The sequence below is a fragment of the Alternaria alternata genome (assembly GCF_001642055.1).
Source record: "Alternaria alternata strain SRC1lrK2f unplaced genomic scaffold CC77scaffold_36, whole genome shotgun sequence".
Taxonomy (NCBI): Eukaryota; Fungi; Ascomycota; class Dothideomycetes; order Pleosporales; family Pleosporaceae; genus Alternaria; species Alternaria alternata.
Genome location: NW_017306225.1, coordinates 1 through 17,313, shown reverse-complemented (window position 1 = coordinate 17,313; position 17,313 = coordinate 1). Strand labels below are relative to the sequence as shown.

Sequence of the window (17,313 nt, the reverse complement as noted above, 5' to 3'; positions counted from 1 at the left end):
GGAAGTGCGGATCAGAGATACAACATGTCATTTATCGTGCAGGAGTCTGTCAAAATGGGCAAGCCCCTCATTGCAGCGAGCTTCAACTACAGGCTCGGGGGATCGGGTTTTCTCCCTGGCACTTCTGTCCACAAGTCTAGGGCAGCCAATCTTGGCCTTCACGACCAAAGGATGGCGCTGCGCTGGATTCAAGAGAACATTGCCGCATTTGGTGGAGATGCCTCGCGTGTGACAGTCCAAGGAGAGTCAGCCGGTGCTTTCTCAATTGGTGTGCATTATCTTACCAATGAAGAACAAGACGAAGAATTTTTTCATGCTGCGATTGCTGAAAGTGGTGGGCCAGTACTCGGTGCTCCTCTGACCGCATCAGACGAGCAAGACGTCATGTACGAGAGGATTCTGACAGATATTGGGTGTTTGGCTATGAAAGATGACCTGGAATGTCTACGATCTCAAGATGCCAGCAAGTTGAACCAAGCTTTTGCTCGCACGTCTGGTTCATACGTGCCCATCTTGGACGCAGATCTAGTTACCGGTTACACTTCTGTTGCTCTGCGCGAAGGAAGGTTTTCAAACCGTCCACTTCTTATTGGAACTTGTTACAATGAAGCAAGCTCCATTATCGTTGCGAGTTGCTTTGCTGCAAACACGTCTGCTGATTTCCAAGATTACGTCGCCGGGTCATGGAAAGGCATCTCAAGCACCACTATCAATGGCATCGTGGATGAATACGTCAACAAAATGTCAGAGGAAGAATTGAAAAAGAGTCTCGGCACGATACGCCAGTCACCGGGTCCTCAGTATGGATCTTTATTCGGAAACTTGGCTATGTACCAAGGTGATATCATATTCGATGCCACAAGACGTTACACCACGGAAGTTTGGGGACAATACAGGGTGCCCGTATACAGCTATCGTTTCAGCGTAGTTCCAAACGGTATCGATTCTGAGATCCTAGGCGTTCCCCATTTCCAAGAGATACCTTTCGCATTCCGGAATTTCGATGGCGTAGGACACGAGGTTAACAGACTTGCCTCTGCCTCTTTGTAACGAGGGCTCGAGACACACGTCCCTCGAAGGAACAGAGTACGCGCTAAACCTGCTTATAAGGCGCGCCTCGCTCTGTAGAGCGAGGTAAGGATTATTCTCTTCATAACCTACACCTGTAGTCTGAATACACGAGCTATCTCCCACTATCTTTAGTAACGTGAAGCAAGCACTATTGCCTACAGTTACGCCTCACACTCTTTCAAACCCCGTCAAAAGTACTTGCAAGTGAGCAATCTCATGAGCCGCATGTGGATCAGCTTTGTGAACGAGCATTCGCCAAACGGCCACGATGGTAAGTCCTTACTGTGAGGCGTAACTGTAGGCAATAGTGCTTGCTTCACGTTACTAAGGATAGTGGGAGATAGCTTGTATATTTAGACTACAGATGTAGGTTGTAAAGAGAATAATCCTTACCTCGCTCTGTAGAGCGAGGCGCGCCTTATAAGCAGGTTTAGCGCGTACTCTGTTCCTTCGAGGGACGTGTGCCTCAAGTCCTCGTTACACTTACTTCCTCAAAGATACGTAAGATAGGAATAACATGACACAGTCGAAAACTTCAATGTGACCTGGCCCACCTACAAGCCCGGAAATGCGGTGAACATGCTATTTGGCATTGATGGAACGAAGCTGGAGCAGGACACATACAGAACTGATGCTATCCGTTATATCATTAAGTCTTTCGGTGATCTACGAGTATGATTGCGAAACAGTGTACTGCGTTTTGGAACGCATAATCTGTAGCTAAGGAAGCCTTAAACAAGTCTGCATGAAAGATCCTACACCTCATGATTGCTGTCTAATGTTGAATGAACATATCTGTGTGTATAGTTGAAATACGCACAAGAATTTGTATAGCGGTCTAGAGAAGCTGGAGGGTATCGTCTTTGTGGTTGTATCTTGGGCGTTGGTATGTGGCCTTGCATTGCCACACGACATGTAGTACATATCAAGAATAGATTTTGTATCGACATAATGTATTCTAGATTGAAGTCGCGGATTGCTCTCATTGGAACGGTATTCCATCGGGAAAGATTGCATGCCAATCGAAAATATCCATAAAACCATTGTCGAGAGGCATATCTGCTGATAGAGGTGTTAAAGGATCACGTTCTGCACCAAGGGAATCACCATCTCGCGTTGGCGGGTTTTGCTTTTGTTGTCGAAGATCCACCTTCCTTTTGACCGAGTCCAAAGCAGTCCTCACTGCCCTGCCTATCCAAGCAGCAAAATTCCATGTCTCCTCCATCTTCTCCAGGTTCTCAATCAATTGAATGATAAGAGTGGGTAAGTCGATTGCTATATCAGACGCCGCAATAGAGCTTTTGCCAGCATAAAAGTTCAATAGCACAGCTGACGCATGAAAGAGAGCAGTGGTTCTATACACGGGTTAGATTTAAGCAATCGGTGTGTTCACGATCGAAGAACCTCTGTTACTTACGTCCAACCCGGACAGATAGGTAGAAACTGATGCGAGTCAAGATAACGTACGACTTCACATATGTCAACCACTGTAACAAGAAGGGCTTCTTCGTCATATATCCGCTTCTCATGTCGAATGCGACCAAACACGATTCCACGGTAGAAAATCAACCGGTTGAAGAGAAGGCGCAGCCGAAGCAAAAGGCTGAAGATTGGATGAGGTGAACTATCGTCAGGCGGTATCTGCTGTTGAGCAAGAGGGAGAGGTGTGACGATCGTGTTGTAGTGCCTCAGCTTGTCTTCGACGACATTCAAAGCTGCGCTTTGGGTTGTTACAGGCCGAGCTGCGTAGACGGCTCTGAGAATTTCTCGAACTGCTTTGCTTTAGCGGATGCCTCTGCCAAGACCGTTGCTTGCGAATGACCACATACGAAACAACATGAGAGATAAAGAAGTCGTCATGAAATCAAGTTCAGCAGATTGGTAGTGAGCTGCGGATGGCGTTATTGGCGAAGTGACACAGCTTTCAAAATAGCGACGTTCAGCATGTAGCTGTAGTTCGATGTCCTCCTCTGCAAGAGTCATCGGACTGCCAACTTCTGTGGCGGTCATCGCGTCACATGCCTTGCCTTCAGTATCAGCAAAGGTCTTCTAGAACGGATCGCAACGCGCCAAGTGCGGGTTATCATTGGCATGTACTCACCAAGAGCAGCAATGCAAGACGGCTTCGCCTCAACACGTCTTCTTCAGACATCCGCATCGTGTGTACCCTGTCAAAAGAAACGCCGTCAGAAACAGAACAGGAAAAAGAAAGGTGAGAGTTGGAACCAACCTTCTGAAGAGCCCCATCCCCACACCTACATTCATAGCCCTTCCTATCCAGTACCTTGGATTCCGCTCCATCGTCCACGTCTGCCACATCTGTGTCAGCAACAAAAAGCTCACCAACTGGGTCTCGTGGTCATGCTCCAGTCCAAAGTCAGCCAGGAGCCGCGCCTTTTGTACAAAATGGTCTGCCATCTCTCCCTTACTACTACCTGTCCCTACTCCAACGGCGATGACAAGACCCTCGTCGGCGAAGTGCGACGCTAGCGCAAACATACTGTTCAAAAGCAGGGGAGAGCACGTGCGTGCTGAATAATCGCGAACCAGCGCAGCTTTGTCAACTACAGGAACGTGTGGGTGGACATGCTTGAAGAATACAGCCAACAGAGCGTGTGTGATGGATCCTCGTGGTAGCTTTAAGACGCCTTGATCTGATAGAAAGATACGCGTTGACGTATCAAGCTGGGATATCGCTTTGGAGTACCTTTCGGGAGCGTTCGTGCTGTTATTCAGCGCATGGTCTGGCCGGAGGGGGAGATGATGATTCGGCACTACATTATCATCGCCAAAGTTTGAGTTCGACATGCTGTGGAGGACATGCGGAAATGCGGCTTTCTCATCGAGGTGCAGAATCATGGCGTGACGACTCTGCATCCGGGGAGAAGCGCTCAACGATTGACTCTCAACGTGACTGATGGCTCGATCGATATTTTCGCTAGTTGTCGAGTCGATTGTAGCATAGGCTGTCGGGGTATTCACGGATATCTCATGCGGGGGCAAGGATAGGCCGCTATACGATCTTGTAGTCAAGCGGCTCTGCGCGGATGCGGAGTCGCGGGATCCCAACGAATTTGTAAACGTCTCAAACTCCATATGCACATGCTCAGCTGCTGGTTCGTTGCTTCTGTGCCTACGGCTTCATACCGGACTGTCGGTCATGTTATCACTCGATTAGTACCTCAAGTCTGAGTTATCCTACATGGTGTTCTGTCGACGTCGCGACGATCGTAGTACGCATCGGAGATTGGCATTTTTGCATTTTGTACAGGGGTATGCATCAAGAGCATCGCACTTGACTCTTCGTGAGTGACACATGGTACATGCTCTTGCTGCCCTCTGTGGACATGTTTTAGAATAACAGTACTAGAGTCATGATAATTTGGGAAGATGTACCTGCCGCGGATGACGATCCTCGTCAACAAAGTCTGAGCTTGACATGGCGATCGATATCAGGTAGAGCAGGTGTAATGCAGTAAACTATGGCTGGAACCGGCTTCTGTTTGCTGAGGCCGTTTGTTCGTCTGAATCCGCTCGATTCAGCCGTGTCTTTTGCGCAGCTGTGCCCGGTCTTGCCGACGTGGCACCATTGATGCGTTGCGGTCCGATTCGTAGATACGTTGTTCCGTTCCGCACCACTTTATCTCGCCCATCTCCGACGTCACGTGAGGAACTTCAAAGCAGGGCGTCTTAACCTCGCGAAGAGTTTACAGCAGGATTTCTTAACAACAAAGCTTGTCTCGTGAGACAAGAGTTGCAAAGTCTATGTTTGTTGTGGGGTTATGAATACATCATTCTATATCAACACCATTGCAAGTAGCCGTAAGTAAGTGAATCCGTCAAGGTTTTCACTCATTGGCACCACAACCCGAACCAACAGAACGCCAATCAATGCATACAATTGCGTACACTTCCGGGGTAATAGGGATCGAACCGTCAATCACTGTACCGGGAATATCCCTGGATAGACAATCCTCATACTCGTCTATTGCACCTGCTTAATCTTGCATTGCCAGCCCGAGTTCGCCTCAAGCAGCGGAAGACTAAAATATGAGGGTTAGCAACCATGATTCATGTTCAAATAGGATAATACTGGCAAAGAAGAAGAAGAAAACTCACCTAGCACCCAAACACCAGCCCAGCTCATTACCCTTGATCTTCTTCGCAATCTTGACCTCGCGATCAATCGGCATACCGTACCCACTCCTCAGCAGCTCGTACTGGAAGTTGAGATCCAAGCACCACTCAGGCCGGCCCTTCAACTCCTCAAGCGCTTTCGGCACAGCGCTGAAGGAATCCCAGCCCTTCTCGCCCGTGCACACCTTGTCGGCCAAGTCCTGCAGCTCACGGAGTGTAAACGACTCGGGCATACCGAGGTCCTGTGTGCGGTCGTAGAAGTAGGAGAGGAGGTATACGGCTTCGGTAGCAAACGTCTGCTCGAAAGGAGGTTGATGGACACCGCGGAAAGCGCAAGGGGCGATGGCGCACTCGTCGTCTTTGTGGAGTGTCTTCTCGGCTAGACCACGACATTGGGTGGGAGAGGCGGTAGAGGGGCCGGTCATGTTGACTGTGATGGAGTCGCCTAGTGCGTGGCCCTTGGGCATCTGTACTTCGACTTCGCGGGTCATGCCGGGTGCGATGCAAGGGTTCACAATGGGCTTCTTGAGGTATTCCCTGTTGTCCTTGTTCGTCTCGTGGAGGCCGGCGAGAACGGTGCTGTGCAGGTTGTTGCGGGCTTCCATGAGACCGTAGCCAAGGTACGAGTGCTGGTAGAGATCGAAGTCGCGGTTACCGAAGTGGAGCGTGTACTTGTGGTCTCCCTCTGCTAGCTTGGTAGGGAGGCCGCCGCGAGGAGTATCGGGGAAGGTAGGCTCGAAGATGATTTGCGTGGAGCCACCACCAAGGTCGAGGACAGCAGCGGTGGGGTTCTTGTCGGGGCCGCCAATCTTGCCTAGGAGGTAGTTGACGGTGATCCATGCGTATACACCCTCCATCTCGCCAGGCATGACCTCTACACCTTTCCTCTCCTCGGAGACGAGCGGGAAAGGGTAGTCGTTGTCGAGATGCTTGCGCACGGCAGCCAGGATGGCGTTGCTCTTCTCCTCGCCAAGCTTGCGGAGGCCAGCTGTAGCCTTTACAGCGATGGGTGTGCATGACTGGTATTCCTTGGGCACGTTCTTGAGCGCAACGTCCATGAGCACGTCCAGACTCTTGGCGGCAGCCTCTGGGTTATCGCCGTATGCCGAGAGACCAGAGCCTCCCTCTCGCTTGGGTGTCATCTCGAAGTTCTCGCTCTCGAGTTCGGGGCTCGGGCCGCAGTTGTTGAACTTGTAGACGTGGATGCGCGAGCCCGTGCTGCCGGCGTCGACCATGAGAGCATATTGAATGAGCGGCTTGTCCTTGGAGTAGGACTTTGTGCATTGTGCCTGTGCATCGCCAGCTGCTGTGTTGCCGCCTGATGGATGCGATGCTGGTGGGTGTGTTAGCACATGGCTTCCCAAGAACGTGTCCTCAACCTACCAGCCGGTCTGGATATGCCATCTCGCGGTGCGACGAAATACAGGACAAGCAGTATGAATGCGATGACGCCACCTGTCTTCAGGTAGCGCAACCGCTGCCCTTGGTTCATGACGGCGCTGCCCTTGTGGTCGTTCATGAATGCGTCCGAATACGTGGACCGATGTCGCGAGTGTCTGTCGGCTTTTGCGTTTGGGTCGCTGGCGTCGGCGCGGTTGGGGTCGAAGCTGCGTGGCAGGGAGACGGAGACGCGGCGGCGTGGGCCAGAGAAACTAAAGTAGGACCAGATGCCGGGACGTCGTTGGCTTCCGGGGACTTCGACGCCGCTGGACATGGAACTAGGCGACACAAGGGGAGAAAAGGGTCCACGGTTTAGGGCGTGGTCATTGAGCTGAGCTGCGTCGACAAGTTAGCCTGGGCTGTTGCGGCGGTTGTGGACACGGTGGATGGTTACGTACAACAGTGGTGACCCTGCGGAGCAGTAGAGACGTCTTTTCGATTGCGATTGGCGTTACCCAAGTCGGTTGCGTTCGTATTCGTGTGCTTGTTGGGTGAGGTCCCTGAATCTTGGCACTAACATCTGAACTTCAGCCCTGCAGCGCCACCATCCAATGGGGCCGGCCTTATCTGCATCGGCTATATTTGGCGTCGCATCACATTTGACATGACGTGGCTGTTGATGCACTGTGTTACAGATGTTCTACAAATCTCATTGCATGACTTTACTTTCTACACTATATGTTCTCGTGTACCAGGTAGACAGCCGCCTTTTGCGTGTGATGCGCATCGTGCGCTAGCTCCGCCGCTCGTTCCCTGGCTCGACGCCGTTTGAGCAGGGTGCACGGGTGGAGCACTGGGAAGTCGGGCAGCTGAGGAGCTGAGAGACTTTCGCATTACGTCTTGTAAGGTCACCATCGACGCGTGCGATGGCGGTACTGTACAAGGGCTTCGCATAGATTGTGCGATGCGTTGTTCCGTGAGTCAGTCATTCTAACTCTGGCGCTTTCATCCGAAAGACAACCCAGCTCTCTTCATGACACTCTCAAAATCTTCGAGGCTGACTCCTCCGACATCTTTGCCCTGACCTTTGACCCCGCCGTTTGCCTCAAGGATCATATCCTTCAATACGTCGTCTGGCACATCTTCTCGCAGCTCCTTCGCAACCCTCCTCAGATGCCCAAGTGTTATCGGTCCCGGGGCGCCGTGCGTGAAGAGCTGATAAGCCGCGCTGACTTCCTCTGCATTGCTCTCCCCTTGGTAGTCGTCGCCGTCTTCGTCTTCGTCGGACCCTTGCTCCTTGGAGTGTATTGCGATGGCAGCGTATGAAAGAAAAGGCACAAACTCGACGTAGCCGGTATTGAGGGGATCGATGGTAGACAGGATGGACGACATCTCGGACTTGTCGGGTGTGAGGTTCAGCGAACTATGCCATCTTTAGTATATGCACATTGACAGTGAGTTCGCGCGGCTTACATGAGACATCTGCGCACGTCGCTCTTCTTCAACACACCCTCCTTAGAGCCTTCGTGTTCGGGATGCGACACAGCGAAGAGGCCAAATGCTTCGCGTATCTCAGCCTCTTGCTCTGCCGTTATACCATTCTCTTTCGCGAGCTTTGAAGGGCGTTTGGCAGGCGGCGCCTTCATGGGAGGCCCACGACGTTTCGACGACTGTCGCTTGTTAGTTCCTTTCCCGGGGTATATTTGTCTCGGAAAACTGACCATATCGCGTACCTGGTGAGGTTGAAGCGATCCCTCGTGCTGGCGCGTGCTGTGTCGTTCGTCACTCTACTAGCTTCGATGACGCGAATGCATGGACCAATGCCAAGCGAAACACAGACCCATTTCCGAACAGTCCAATTCTTCACTTTTTCTCAACTCCCTCCTCTCCAGCATGGAGCTATAAAGCCACCGCGACTACCCCGCTGTGCCTTTTCCTCTACACCTCTCTTGTTCAGCTCCTTTGTAGCTGTAGAGGCTTTCTCGACCTACTCATTTCATGACTTTGTTACGTCGACGCGTTGAACGTGAATTGTCGCCGACACCTTCAAACATGCATTACCTATCATTTTGAACATTTTGATCCTTCATCCATCGATACCAACCATACCATACCATATCATACCACACCACATCACGCCCTATCTTGTCTTATACCTGACACAATGGAGTTCAAGATGAGCCACGGAGGTCCAGAAGACGCGTCTGTCTGACCGCCACGCGAGTTCCCACCCCCACGGAACGTGCTAAGCACTTACCCATCGAACGGTCGAAGTCGCCTCTGCGCGCGTCGCGATGCGCCGGTGCCTCCCACGCAAGGAATCTACTCCATAAAATCCACATGTGTTGTCAGACAGTGGTCCGATACGATTCGTACCGACTCGCGAACTTCGCAAGCAGGGATTTATCCCCGACACTGAGAGAGGGCTTCATTAGGCTAGGCCTCTTGACCAAAGATAGAGATACCGGCAGTCTTGGACCCCGATCTTGGAGGAAGAAGCCAACAGATATGGAACTTTCTTCGGACAGTTTCCGATAGGCCGCATGGCCCTTGGCACGTTTTGCTACGAAGCACTCGATAGTGATACATTCACCATCGGGAAAAATGACTAGTCTTCGGTTAAACAATCGTTGACGGTGATTAAATAATCGTTGATGATCTTCGGTTAAACAATCGTTGATCTCTCTGCCATTCGGTTGCATGTGCTGCGGTACAGTGATCCAGCGTCTGACTCCAACCTTGCGTTGTTGAGATCGCGCGTGGCCATTCCACTGCTGTTACTTGCTCTAACAGTGGGTTCCGCTGCGGCGGGATAGCAGATCGAAGTTGGACTCCGACTGATGGGTGCCATCCTGATCTTAGGCTCTGACCCTGACTGTCAACACCATCGTCAAGATCTGCACGCATGGTGACTATGGATGGGCAAAGCATCCGTCACCAATCAATGCGTGGCTACAACATCTTCGTGATGTTGTTTGAGGGGTTTGACCAAAGGCTTCCTGTCGACCTGTCGGCATCTTGCCATTTTGAGCTGTGAGATGTATACATCTCCGCTGCAGAGGAGACACGAGGGACTTTCGCAGTCTAATCTCTTATCCTGCGACGCTTCTTTCGAAGGGTTGTGTGGATTCGAGTGCGACTGGCATGGCATGGCTTCGGCCTTCTTCCATTCCGCTTCTTCAAATTGCTAGAGCCCGCCAACACGATTTCCTACGTTGAGCGAGTGTGGACACTGAAGCAAGATTAAACAACCTCATCCTACCCCCTTCAAGGTGTTTGAGGCCTCTGTTTCTCGAATCGTTGGGTCGATCACTCGGCTCAGGGGTGAGGAATAGAGGAGACAAATTATCGTTTGCGTGACCTTTCTCGTGATCTTCCTTATGACCGCAACCTTCCAATATGTGGTTGCGCAGCTACTGTGCAGCTATGGATGGCTGTCACGATGTTCCATGACCACAGTTTTCAGCCACAGACTGGTGAGCTACCGGGAACCCTTCGAGGCACCGTCGGCCCGCACCAGCCACGATCACGTGACGTATATATATGTCATCCTTCTGAGAGGCTTGACAGCCTCTGAAGGATTCGTCTTAATAGAAGCCTATACCAGTATCTCAGTGCCTGTCCAACTACTCCTCACGATGGCCGATGCAATATGCGGTCTTTGCCGCTCATTCGCGTCGGATGATTCTCTTGTGGAGATGCTGCGCTTCTGGCTCATCTTCATTGGTCGTGACCATGTTAGGCGTTCTGTCTGCCTAGCCCTGCGCAAGGCTAACAAACGTGTCCCTCCCTGCTAGTCATGCAGGGCGAAGTATCTCCACTTTGTCCCGTCTCGTAGCGCGCCCAATGCCGCCCGGTAGCCGCGGACTATCCTCTCTCCTCTTCCACAAACGCAGACAACAACAGCCAAAACAAAATGAGAATGATGCATCGGAAAGAGACATGATTCATCCTATGGCGTCTGAACCCTTGTCGTTGTTATACGTTGCGCAATGACATGATACTCTTCTTTCTCTTTGAGGCGGCGACTGCTCCACTACTATGCCGAGTATGACATGGGATTGGGTTACACTGCCAGTCAGCAACTATGGCTGCAGCATGCCTGTACTCGCATCACTACTTACCGGGAACGAGAGATATTTCCGTGGCGGCTCCGCAGGCACTAATCTACATGAGGCATGTATGCTACCATCGTGCGAGAAAACTCAGGTTCGGCTTGCTACATCAGCATGAGCCCAATCTTGTTCGAAGTATTCTTTCCCAACTCTCTCCTTAACCTAGAGCTTCCACCTCCTCGCTCATCGTCTCGCACTTTGGGTTCTATGTGAACTCATATTGCCATGGCGTTCTTAACAACTACGTCTCTAGTTCTGGCGTTTGGTACATTTGTACTATACGCACTCAGTCGCTTCTTCTCGAGCAAGAATCTTCACGACCTTCCGCTCCCTCCTGGACCTAAAGGTCTCCCCTTACTTGGCAACATCAATGACTTACCGAAGCCTGGAATTCTCGAGTGCCATCATTGGCTCCAGCACAAGGACCGTTATGGCCCTATAAGCTCGATCACGGTACTTGGTCAGACATTCATCATTGTCAACGATGCAGATGTAGCGGTAGAGCTACTGAGCAATCGTGCCGCTACATTTTCAGGCCGACCGCACATGGTGTTTAGCGGAGACATGTACGCCTTCCGTATGCCTGGGTGCAATACCGAGATGTCTAACGCAGATGCAGGATCGGCTGGACAAGAACGTTGGCGATGCACCAACCCAATCAGACCTTCAAGCACCATCGTCGCAACATCGCTAGTGTAGCTAGTTCCAGCACCTCACTCAAGGTCTTTGATCGCATCCAGAATGAAGAGGCTGCACACTTTTTGTTGAACGTACTGGACTCTCCGAATGAACTTTTTGAACACATCAAAAAGGAAGCAGGTGCTGTTATCTTGAGAATCACGTATGGATACACGCCAAACGCCAAGGGAAGAGATCCGCTAGTGGATATGGCGGGCCAAACTATGGCCGAGTTTGCAGATTCGAGTGTACCAGGGAAATGGTCCGTGGATGTCTTGCCGTTTTGTGAGTTTCCCACTTTACTCGAACAAATACCGGGAGGATACTGATACGGAGAAGTGCGATTCCTTCCAGACTGGTGTCCAGGTACTAGCTTCAAGCGCACAGCTCGCCAGATGGCGGAACAATTGACCCGCACAGCCGAAGAGCCATACGCATTCGTCAAGACTCAGATGCAAGACAAGGAAGCAAAGACGTCTTTTCTCTCTCAAGCCATTGAATCACTCGGATCGGACGCCTCCATGGAGTACATCCATAAATGGTCCGCTGCATCCATGTACCTCGGCGGTGCCGATACAACAGTCTCATCGCTAATGACATTCTTCCTCGCCATGGCTGTATTTCCACAAGTCCAGAAAAAGGCTCAAGAGGAGTTGGACCGCGTACTCGGCGGAGAGAGACTCCCAATCACCAGCGACAAAGCAAGCTTACCGTATATCGAGGCCGTGATGAAGGAAACGCATCGATGGCATCCGGTCGCCCCGATGGCAATACCACATTGCTGTACCCAGGAAGATAGCATCAAAGGCTACAGGATACCAAAGGGTGCAATGATCTTGCCTAACAACTGGTACACATCGTACCCATCCGGAGACTGCACATGATCAATGCTAACGGTATGCAGGTGGTTCACGCACGACCCTGCCATCTATCCAGACCCAATGACCTTCCGCCCAGAACGCTACCTCGACGGCTCCACGCAGCCCGACCCACGCACATGGACTTTTGGCTACGGGCGTCGTGTCTGTCCCGGTCGATACGTTGCCGACAATGCCCTCTTCACGACCATTGCACAGTCGCTTGCTGTCTTCAACGTTGAAAAGCCAGTCGTGAATGGGGAGATTGTCGAGCCCAAAGTGGAATTCGAAGCGGGTGTTGTTAGTCATCCGAAGCCGTATCGTGTGAGTATCACACCGAGGAGTGAGAAGTGCAGGGAGTTGATTAGGAGGGCTGAGGAGGTGTATCCGTGGGGGGAGAGTGATGCTGAGGCGTTGAAAGGGATGAGATAGCTGCTTTTGATAGTCCTATGACGATGTTGACACTAACGGGGTCGCTATATCCAACTACACTTACTCATGCGCATGCATATTGATCATAGCTGCTAACATGCCAAGGGAAATGATTGATGCAACTTACCTGCATTGAAAGTAAATCCACCTATCGAGGCGTCGCTCAGTGCCAAACGCCGTGCAAACCAGCGCAAGCCAAGGACAATGCGAATCGGTTGTTAAAGACGGGATTCCGAGAATTTGTTCATGTCCGGAAAGTGGAGGGTGATTCGGGCCTTGATTGATGGAGTCGTCCCGAGGTCCAACTGGCAAACAAACCAATCAGCGGGCAAGAAGCCGCGCATCCATGCATGCGGCTCAGCGCCGGCGAGAAACCGACCGTGCGACTACCCCGGCTTTTACCCATGTACCCCGACTTTTTTTCCCCCGCAAAACGAAGGATCGTCCATTGAGAATACCAGATTCATGACCGGGTCCATGGATTTCAATTGCCGCATGACGTGCTGGCCGAAGTTCCGTTGCCGGCGGCGCCCATAAACGTCTGCGCAGGTAATCTCGATGATGACGCTATCGGACGACCAAGATGGTACCTTCAATCAACCGCTCGCTCTTCCTCGGGGCTCTCGTAGCCTCATTGAAGGCAGAGGCTGCTCACATCCCCTCTTCCTCCAAGCCAATCGCCATATGCAAAGCAGCTCCCAACACGGCTGGCATTCCTCTGGACTCTTTTGTCTCATTCTCTTTCGAGTTTTCATCATGGCCCGATTTCGCTGGTATGCTTGCTTCCATGTCAGGATCCATTGTGGAAACCCTACTGACTTGCAATGCCTACAGGCAATTTGTCGCACCCGAACGCGTTCACATACAATCTCATGAGCAACCTGGGCAAACTCCAAGGTTCATTGCCAATCGCTCGAGTGGGCGGCAATACACAGTACTACTACACCTTGATTGCGCCTTGGGACATACATAGCTGACTCATGGTCAAGGGATATCGCCATCTTCGATGAATCGCAAAAGACTGGCCTCATCGGCATCATCCGGCCAAACGTCTCAGCCGACTACCCGACCATCATCACCATTGGCCCGTCCTATTTCGAGTCTTATAAGACAATGCCCAAGGGCACCAAGTTTGTCCACGGCTTCAATATGGGTGCCAACTCTAGCGCTGCAAGAGCCGCGACTTGGGCATCTGTATCGTATGCCTGCAAAGCGATAGGAAGCGACCTTTTATTTTGGGAATACGGCAACGAGCCTGATCTCTTCCATGCTTCTGGCTATCGACCTGACAACTGGACCGAAGCCGACTACGTATCTGAATGGCTAAACGGCACCACTGCCATCGAAGAGGCGACCAAGGCAGCCTGCCCAGATCTTGCGGGAACTAAGTTTATGGCACCGAGTTTCGCAGGCGTCGCGCGCAATGACTACTTCACTTTAGATCCAGTGGAAGTGTTCAGACAAGGTCTGGACGAGAAGCACAACATTGGCTTAATTTCATCCCACAACTACATGGGTGTTTCCACGAACCCTGGCATTACCTTGCAAGGCACATTGATGAATCACAGTAGCGTGGTAGATAAGGCAAACGCTCAGCTCAATGTTTCAAGAGGTATCAAGGAGCTGGGAGAAGCGCTCGACCCCAACCTCCCATTCATCATGGGCGAGCACAACTCGCTCGCCCGCCAAGGACGACCGGGCCTGAGCAACAGCTTCGGTGCTGCCCTGTGGGGTGTGGACTGGAACGTCTATCTTGCATCGCAAAACCTTTCTCGCTCTCACATGCACCAAGGCACCAACTACCGGTACCAATCCTGGCAACCGATCGAAACCAACATCACAACCCGTGGCACCAAACCCCCTTACTACGGCAACCTTGCCGTTGCAGCCTTCATGCACAAGCCCTCGCCCTCGTCTCGCCTGCACATCTCAAGCCTCGCCTCCTCGTCCATATACTCGACCCAATACGCTGCTCACGTTGACGACACGCTTGCCCGCCTGCTTCTCGTCGATTTACACACGTACAACACCACCGCAGACAACAACTACACCGACGCTTTCCCCCGGCCCTCCGAGACGTATACATTCCAGCTACCGCAGGAGTGCAAAGGCGAAGCCCACGTGCAGAGGCTGTTGGCGAATGGAAGTGATGCCATTTCTGGTATCACGTGGGATGGGTACAGCTATAATTATGAGCTTGATGAGGGGAAGCCTGTTCGCTTGGGTAATGTGACGTGTGGGGAGAGTGTAAAGGTTGATGGGAAGGGTTTGGTGAGCGTAGAGGTGCCTTGGAGTAGTGCGGCGATTGTTAGTGTGGACTGCTGAGAATTTCTTGGCTACGAGGTTCGATAGGGAGGTGAAGACTACTAGCGCATGTGTGCTGGTTGTTTTTTCTTCTAATAATGTAGCTTTCCATGAAAGGTTGAACAATCTTGAGGACTACATCTACACGTGGTGTTAGCTTTCGCGGTTGAAGTGTGCAAGGATTTTACAACTACACTAGGAAGCGCCAGTTTGCGTGAGAAATCTCTCCATGTTAACTCTCATCAGCGCCGAATACTGTTCTTGGCGTCACCGGTGAATATTACCATTGGAAATCCTCTACCCATCGCATATACCCGGATAAACCTCTGGTATAGGAAGGTGGAAGTTGTGACGACCCGAGTGTGTTGACATGGAACCTTAACATTGCCAAACAAGCATGGTGCAACCCTGGCTCCGAACTGGAAACTCTCGTTAGATAACTGATTGGCTCGGAAGTTGAAGTTGACGTTGAGGTGGCCGAGATCCAAATGCGACGGTCGCCTGTCGGTGGTTGGTGTGACCATGTCGGCGTTCGGTTCGGTGGGCCCAGCGATCGCGTCGCACACCAGGCACCTACTTGCCAGACAACGCCACCCTTCTTTCCAAGGTTGCATCTGCCTCCACAGCCGCCCACCGGCGCGCGCAATTGATCCAACTGTAGACCTCGGCTGCTACATGAGATGCGAAACTGTTGCAGCAGCGATATTGAAGCAATATACACAACCCATCTGAGCACCTATCCGTGGTATAGCGCAGCCTTCAGCCGTACTGGCGTCTTGTTCTTCGGACGGTAAACGGCGGCGAAGCCTATTCATTGTCCCTCTTCCATTCTTTTATTACCCTACCCTACAATCTAGCTCGAACCTCAACCGGAAGAATGCAGCCTGATCTATCTGCACGAAAAGAAAAACGAACAAGATGTGCGGATACATAAAGAGCCACCTGAAGCGCATAGCATTGCAAAATGACATGCAACTTTCAAAGTCGCTGCATGCGAAACGGACGAATAATCCGACCATCTACTCTAGTATTCGAAGCAGCATATCCATCTCCAATTAGTCAAACTGATATGTGCACCACTGTCGCCTGGCCTTTTCTCAGTCCTCACAGGAAAACTCGGGGTTCACATGTTCCAACCATTCCATATCCCACTCCCCATCCTCCTCCCGACGTTCAGACCACCACCACTGACATGGCTTTGAGCAGCGGCAGATCGGCGGACTGACGTTCGGATTAGCGCAAGCAGATTGTATACGGCATTGAAACTACTTACAGCTCTTCATCGGACATGGCCAGGATCCTGGCGACGTCAGCGGTCATGTCGCGCCTTTCTCGAGGTTTGCCTGGGGGCAACTGGTCGCGCAAAAGAGGATCCCATTTCTCGTGATTCGACGTCTTCACATCTCCGGATATCGTGACCTTTCGGAAGCCTCGAAGTAACTCATAACCCAGCGTCAAAATGATGTCGACAACTTCCTTCTGACAAAACGACCGAGGCGCTTCGTTTTCAGAATACCAGGGGTCCCACGGCGTGATCTCGGGATCTCCGTAATAGCGATAAGGCATCATTATCTGGAATTGGAGGTTCAGATGCCGTAAAGTGTGTATATCACTCAGCAACTTCACACCGCTGACGATTCCCCTCTGCCTCCCTTTCTCGATCCGCCTGCTTACCCCAAAAGTACTGCCCACACAAATATCGTACCCCAAAAATTTGAGATACTCGTAATTGCTGAAACTCAAGAATACGCGTCTCAATACCCAACGATCTCGAGGCGCGAATACATGCCCTAGAACTTCTTGTCGTGTACAGTACTTTCGCAGATACTGTACGACGCTTTTAATAATGGCCAAACAGTTGAATCGCTTGATCGTAATGCCCCACAAGACCGCCGCAAATTCCATGCGAATTTGACGACTGACACGGAGTAAACTCATCGCAGATGCTTCTTCTGCCCGAGTCGGGCCCAGGCCGACATGTGTATCTTCTGGCAAGAGACCAGACGACTCTTCATATGGCTCTTGATCTTTCGCGAAGGACATTGGGTAGACGCCGACGGATATTCCGTTGAACCAAGTCTTATCGCAAAACTCATTTTTCAGGTCGGTCAGAGATTCGGCATTGTTGCAATCGGGATACTCCTGAAGTCGACCCAGACTGGTCCAACCGCCAGGCCAGATTTGCTTGCCCGCCACATACTCGTACACCATCCATCGTAGATCCGCAGGGAGGTCGAGGAATCGAAAAGTGTAACGAGGGCTCGAGACACACGTCCCTCGAAGGAACAGAGTACGCGCTAAACCTGCTTATAAGGCGCGCCTCGCTCTACAGAGCGAGG

The 17,313-nt window shown here is 51.5% G+C and overlaps 7 protein-coding genes across 7 annotated transcripts; 3 read left to right on the top strand and 4 right to left on the bottom strand.

The window, feature by feature from the left end:
• Positions 1 to 24: 24 nt before the first annotated feature.
• CC77DRAFT_1067374 (alpha/beta-hydrolase) lies at positions 25 to 1,050 on the top strand (the record flags this gene model as incomplete). The annotated part of the gene is made up of 1 exon (XM_018528985.1): positions 25 to 1,050. One exon carries the CDS (start codon positions 25 to 27, stop codon positions 1,048 to 1,050), a length of 1,026 nt encoding a protein of 341 aa, XP_018379335.1.
• Positions 1,051 to 1,949: 899 nt separating this feature from the next.
• CC77DRAFT_1100307 (hypothetical protein) lies at positions 1,950 to 4,405 on the bottom strand. The gene is made up of 6 exons (XM_018530063.1): positions 4,274 to 4,405; positions 3,302 to 4,210; positions 3,173 to 3,239; positions 2,901 to 3,093; positions 2,489 to 2,843; positions 1,950 to 2,426 (listed from the first exon to the last, which is right to left on the bottom strand). The coding sequence occupies exons 1-6, from the start codon at positions 4,387 to 4,389 to the stop codon at positions 2,054 to 2,056; spliced, it is 2,013 nt and encodes a 670-aa protein (XP_018379334.1). The 5' UTR covers positions 4,390 to 4,405; the 3' UTR covers positions 1,950 to 2,053.
• Positions 4,406 to 4,758: 353 nt separating this feature from the next.
• On the bottom strand, positions 4,759 to 7,229 carry CC77DRAFT_1026167 (guanosine-diphosphatase). The gene is made up of 4 exons (XM_018526206.1): positions 7,047 to 7,229; positions 6,592 to 6,984; positions 5,191 to 6,541; positions 4,759 to 5,114 (listed from the first exon to the last, which is right to left on the bottom strand). Exons 2-4 carry the CDS (start codon positions 6,920 to 6,922, stop codon positions 5,057 to 5,059), a joined length of 1,740 nt encoding a protein of 579 aa, XP_018379333.1. The 5' UTR covers positions 6,923 to 6,984; positions 7,047 to 7,229; the 3' UTR covers positions 4,759 to 5,056.
• Positions 7,230 to 7,281: 52 nt separating this feature from the next.
• CC77DRAFT_1100305 (EF-hand superfamily Ca2+-modulated protein) lies at positions 7,282 to 8,366 on the bottom strand. The gene is made up of 3 exons (XM_018530062.1): positions 8,310 to 8,366; positions 8,062 to 8,258; positions 7,282 to 8,011 (listed from the first exon to the last, which is right to left on the bottom strand). The coding sequence occupies exons 1-3, from the start codon at positions 8,310 to 8,312 to the stop codon at positions 7,594 to 7,596; spliced, it is 618 nt and encodes a 205-aa protein (XP_018379332.1). The 5' UTR covers positions 8,313 to 8,366; the 3' UTR covers positions 7,282 to 7,593.
• Positions 8,367 to 10,928: 2,562 nt separating this feature from the next.
• CC77DRAFT_1067370 (cytochrome P450) lies at positions 10,929 to 12,670 on the top strand (the record flags this gene model as incomplete). The annotated part of the gene is made up of 4 exons (XM_018528984.1): positions 10,929 to 11,269; positions 11,323 to 11,666; positions 11,721 to 12,231; positions 12,286 to 12,670. 4 exons carry the CDS (start codon positions 10,929 to 10,931, stop codon positions 12,668 to 12,670), a joined length of 1,581 nt encoding a protein of 526 aa, XP_018379331.1.
• Positions 12,671 to 13,073: 403 nt separating this feature from the next.
• On the top strand, positions 13,074 to 15,473 carry CC77DRAFT_1044985 (hypothetical protein). Its single transcript, XM_018527379.1, has 3 exons — positions 13,074 to 13,443; positions 13,505 to 13,604; positions 13,660 to 15,473. Exons 1-3 carry the CDS (start codon positions 13,254 to 13,256, stop codon positions 14,993 to 14,995), a joined length of 1,626 nt encoding a protein of 541 aa, XP_018379330.1. The 5' UTR covers positions 13,074 to 13,253; the 3' UTR covers positions 14,996 to 15,473.
• Positions 15,474 to 16,071: 598 nt separating this feature from the next.
• On the bottom strand, positions 16,072 to 17,257 carry CC77DRAFT_1100302 (hypothetical protein; the record flags this gene model as incomplete). The annotated part of the gene is made up of 2 exons (XM_018530061.1): positions 16,248 to 17,257; positions 16,072 to 16,195 (listed from the first exon to the last, which is right to left on the bottom strand). The coding sequence occupies exons 1-2, from the start codon at positions 17,183 to 17,185 to the stop codon at positions 16,072 to 16,074; spliced, it is 1,062 nt and encodes a 353-aa protein (XP_018379329.1). The 5' UTR covers positions 17,186 to 17,257.
• Between the last annotated feature and the right edge of the window lie 56 nt (positions 17,258 to 17,313).

Coding starts and splice junctions, on each gene's coding strand:
- CC77DRAFT_1100307 (XM_018530063.1), bottom strand. CDS start 4,389: ATGTGTCACTCACGAAGAGTCAAGTGCGATGCTCTTGATGCATACCCC. Junction 4,211..4,273: donor CGACGTCGACAGAACACCAT/GTAGGATAACTC, acceptor TCCGGTATGAAG/CCGTAGGCACAGAAGCAACG. Junction 2,427..2,488: donor CCTATCTGTCCGGGTTGGAC/GTAAGTAACAGA, acceptor ACCCGTGTATAG/AACCACTGCTCTCTTTCATG.
- CC77DRAFT_1100305 (XM_018530062.1), bottom strand. Junction 8,012..8,061: donor GACGTGCGCAGATGTCTCAT/GTAAGCCGCGCG, acceptor AAGATGGCATAG/TTCGCTGAACCTCACACCCG.
- CC77DRAFT_1026167 (XM_018526206.1), bottom strand. CDS start 6,922: ATGTCCAGCGGCGTCGAAGTCCCCGGAAGCCAACGACGTCCCGGCATC. Junction 6,542..6,591: donor TGGCATATCCAGACCGGCTG/GTAGGTTGAGGA, acceptor CACACCCACCAG/CATCGCATCCATCAGGCGGC. Junction 5,115..5,190: donor GGCTGGTGTTTGGGTGCTAG/GTGAGTTTTCTT, acceptor CTCATATTTTAG/TCTTCCGCTGCTTGAGGCGA.
- CC77DRAFT_1044985 (XM_018527379.1), top strand. CDS start 13,254: ATGGTACCTTCAATCAACCGCTCGCTCTTCCTCGGGGCTCTCGTAGCC. Junction 13,444..13,504: donor ATCATGGCCCGATTTCGCTG/GTATGCTTGCTT, acceptor CAATGCCTACAG/GCAATTTGTCGCACCCGAAC. Junction 13,605..13,659: donor CGAGTGGGCGGCAATACACA/GTACTACTACAC, acceptor CTCATGGTCAAG/GGATATCGCCATCTTCGATG.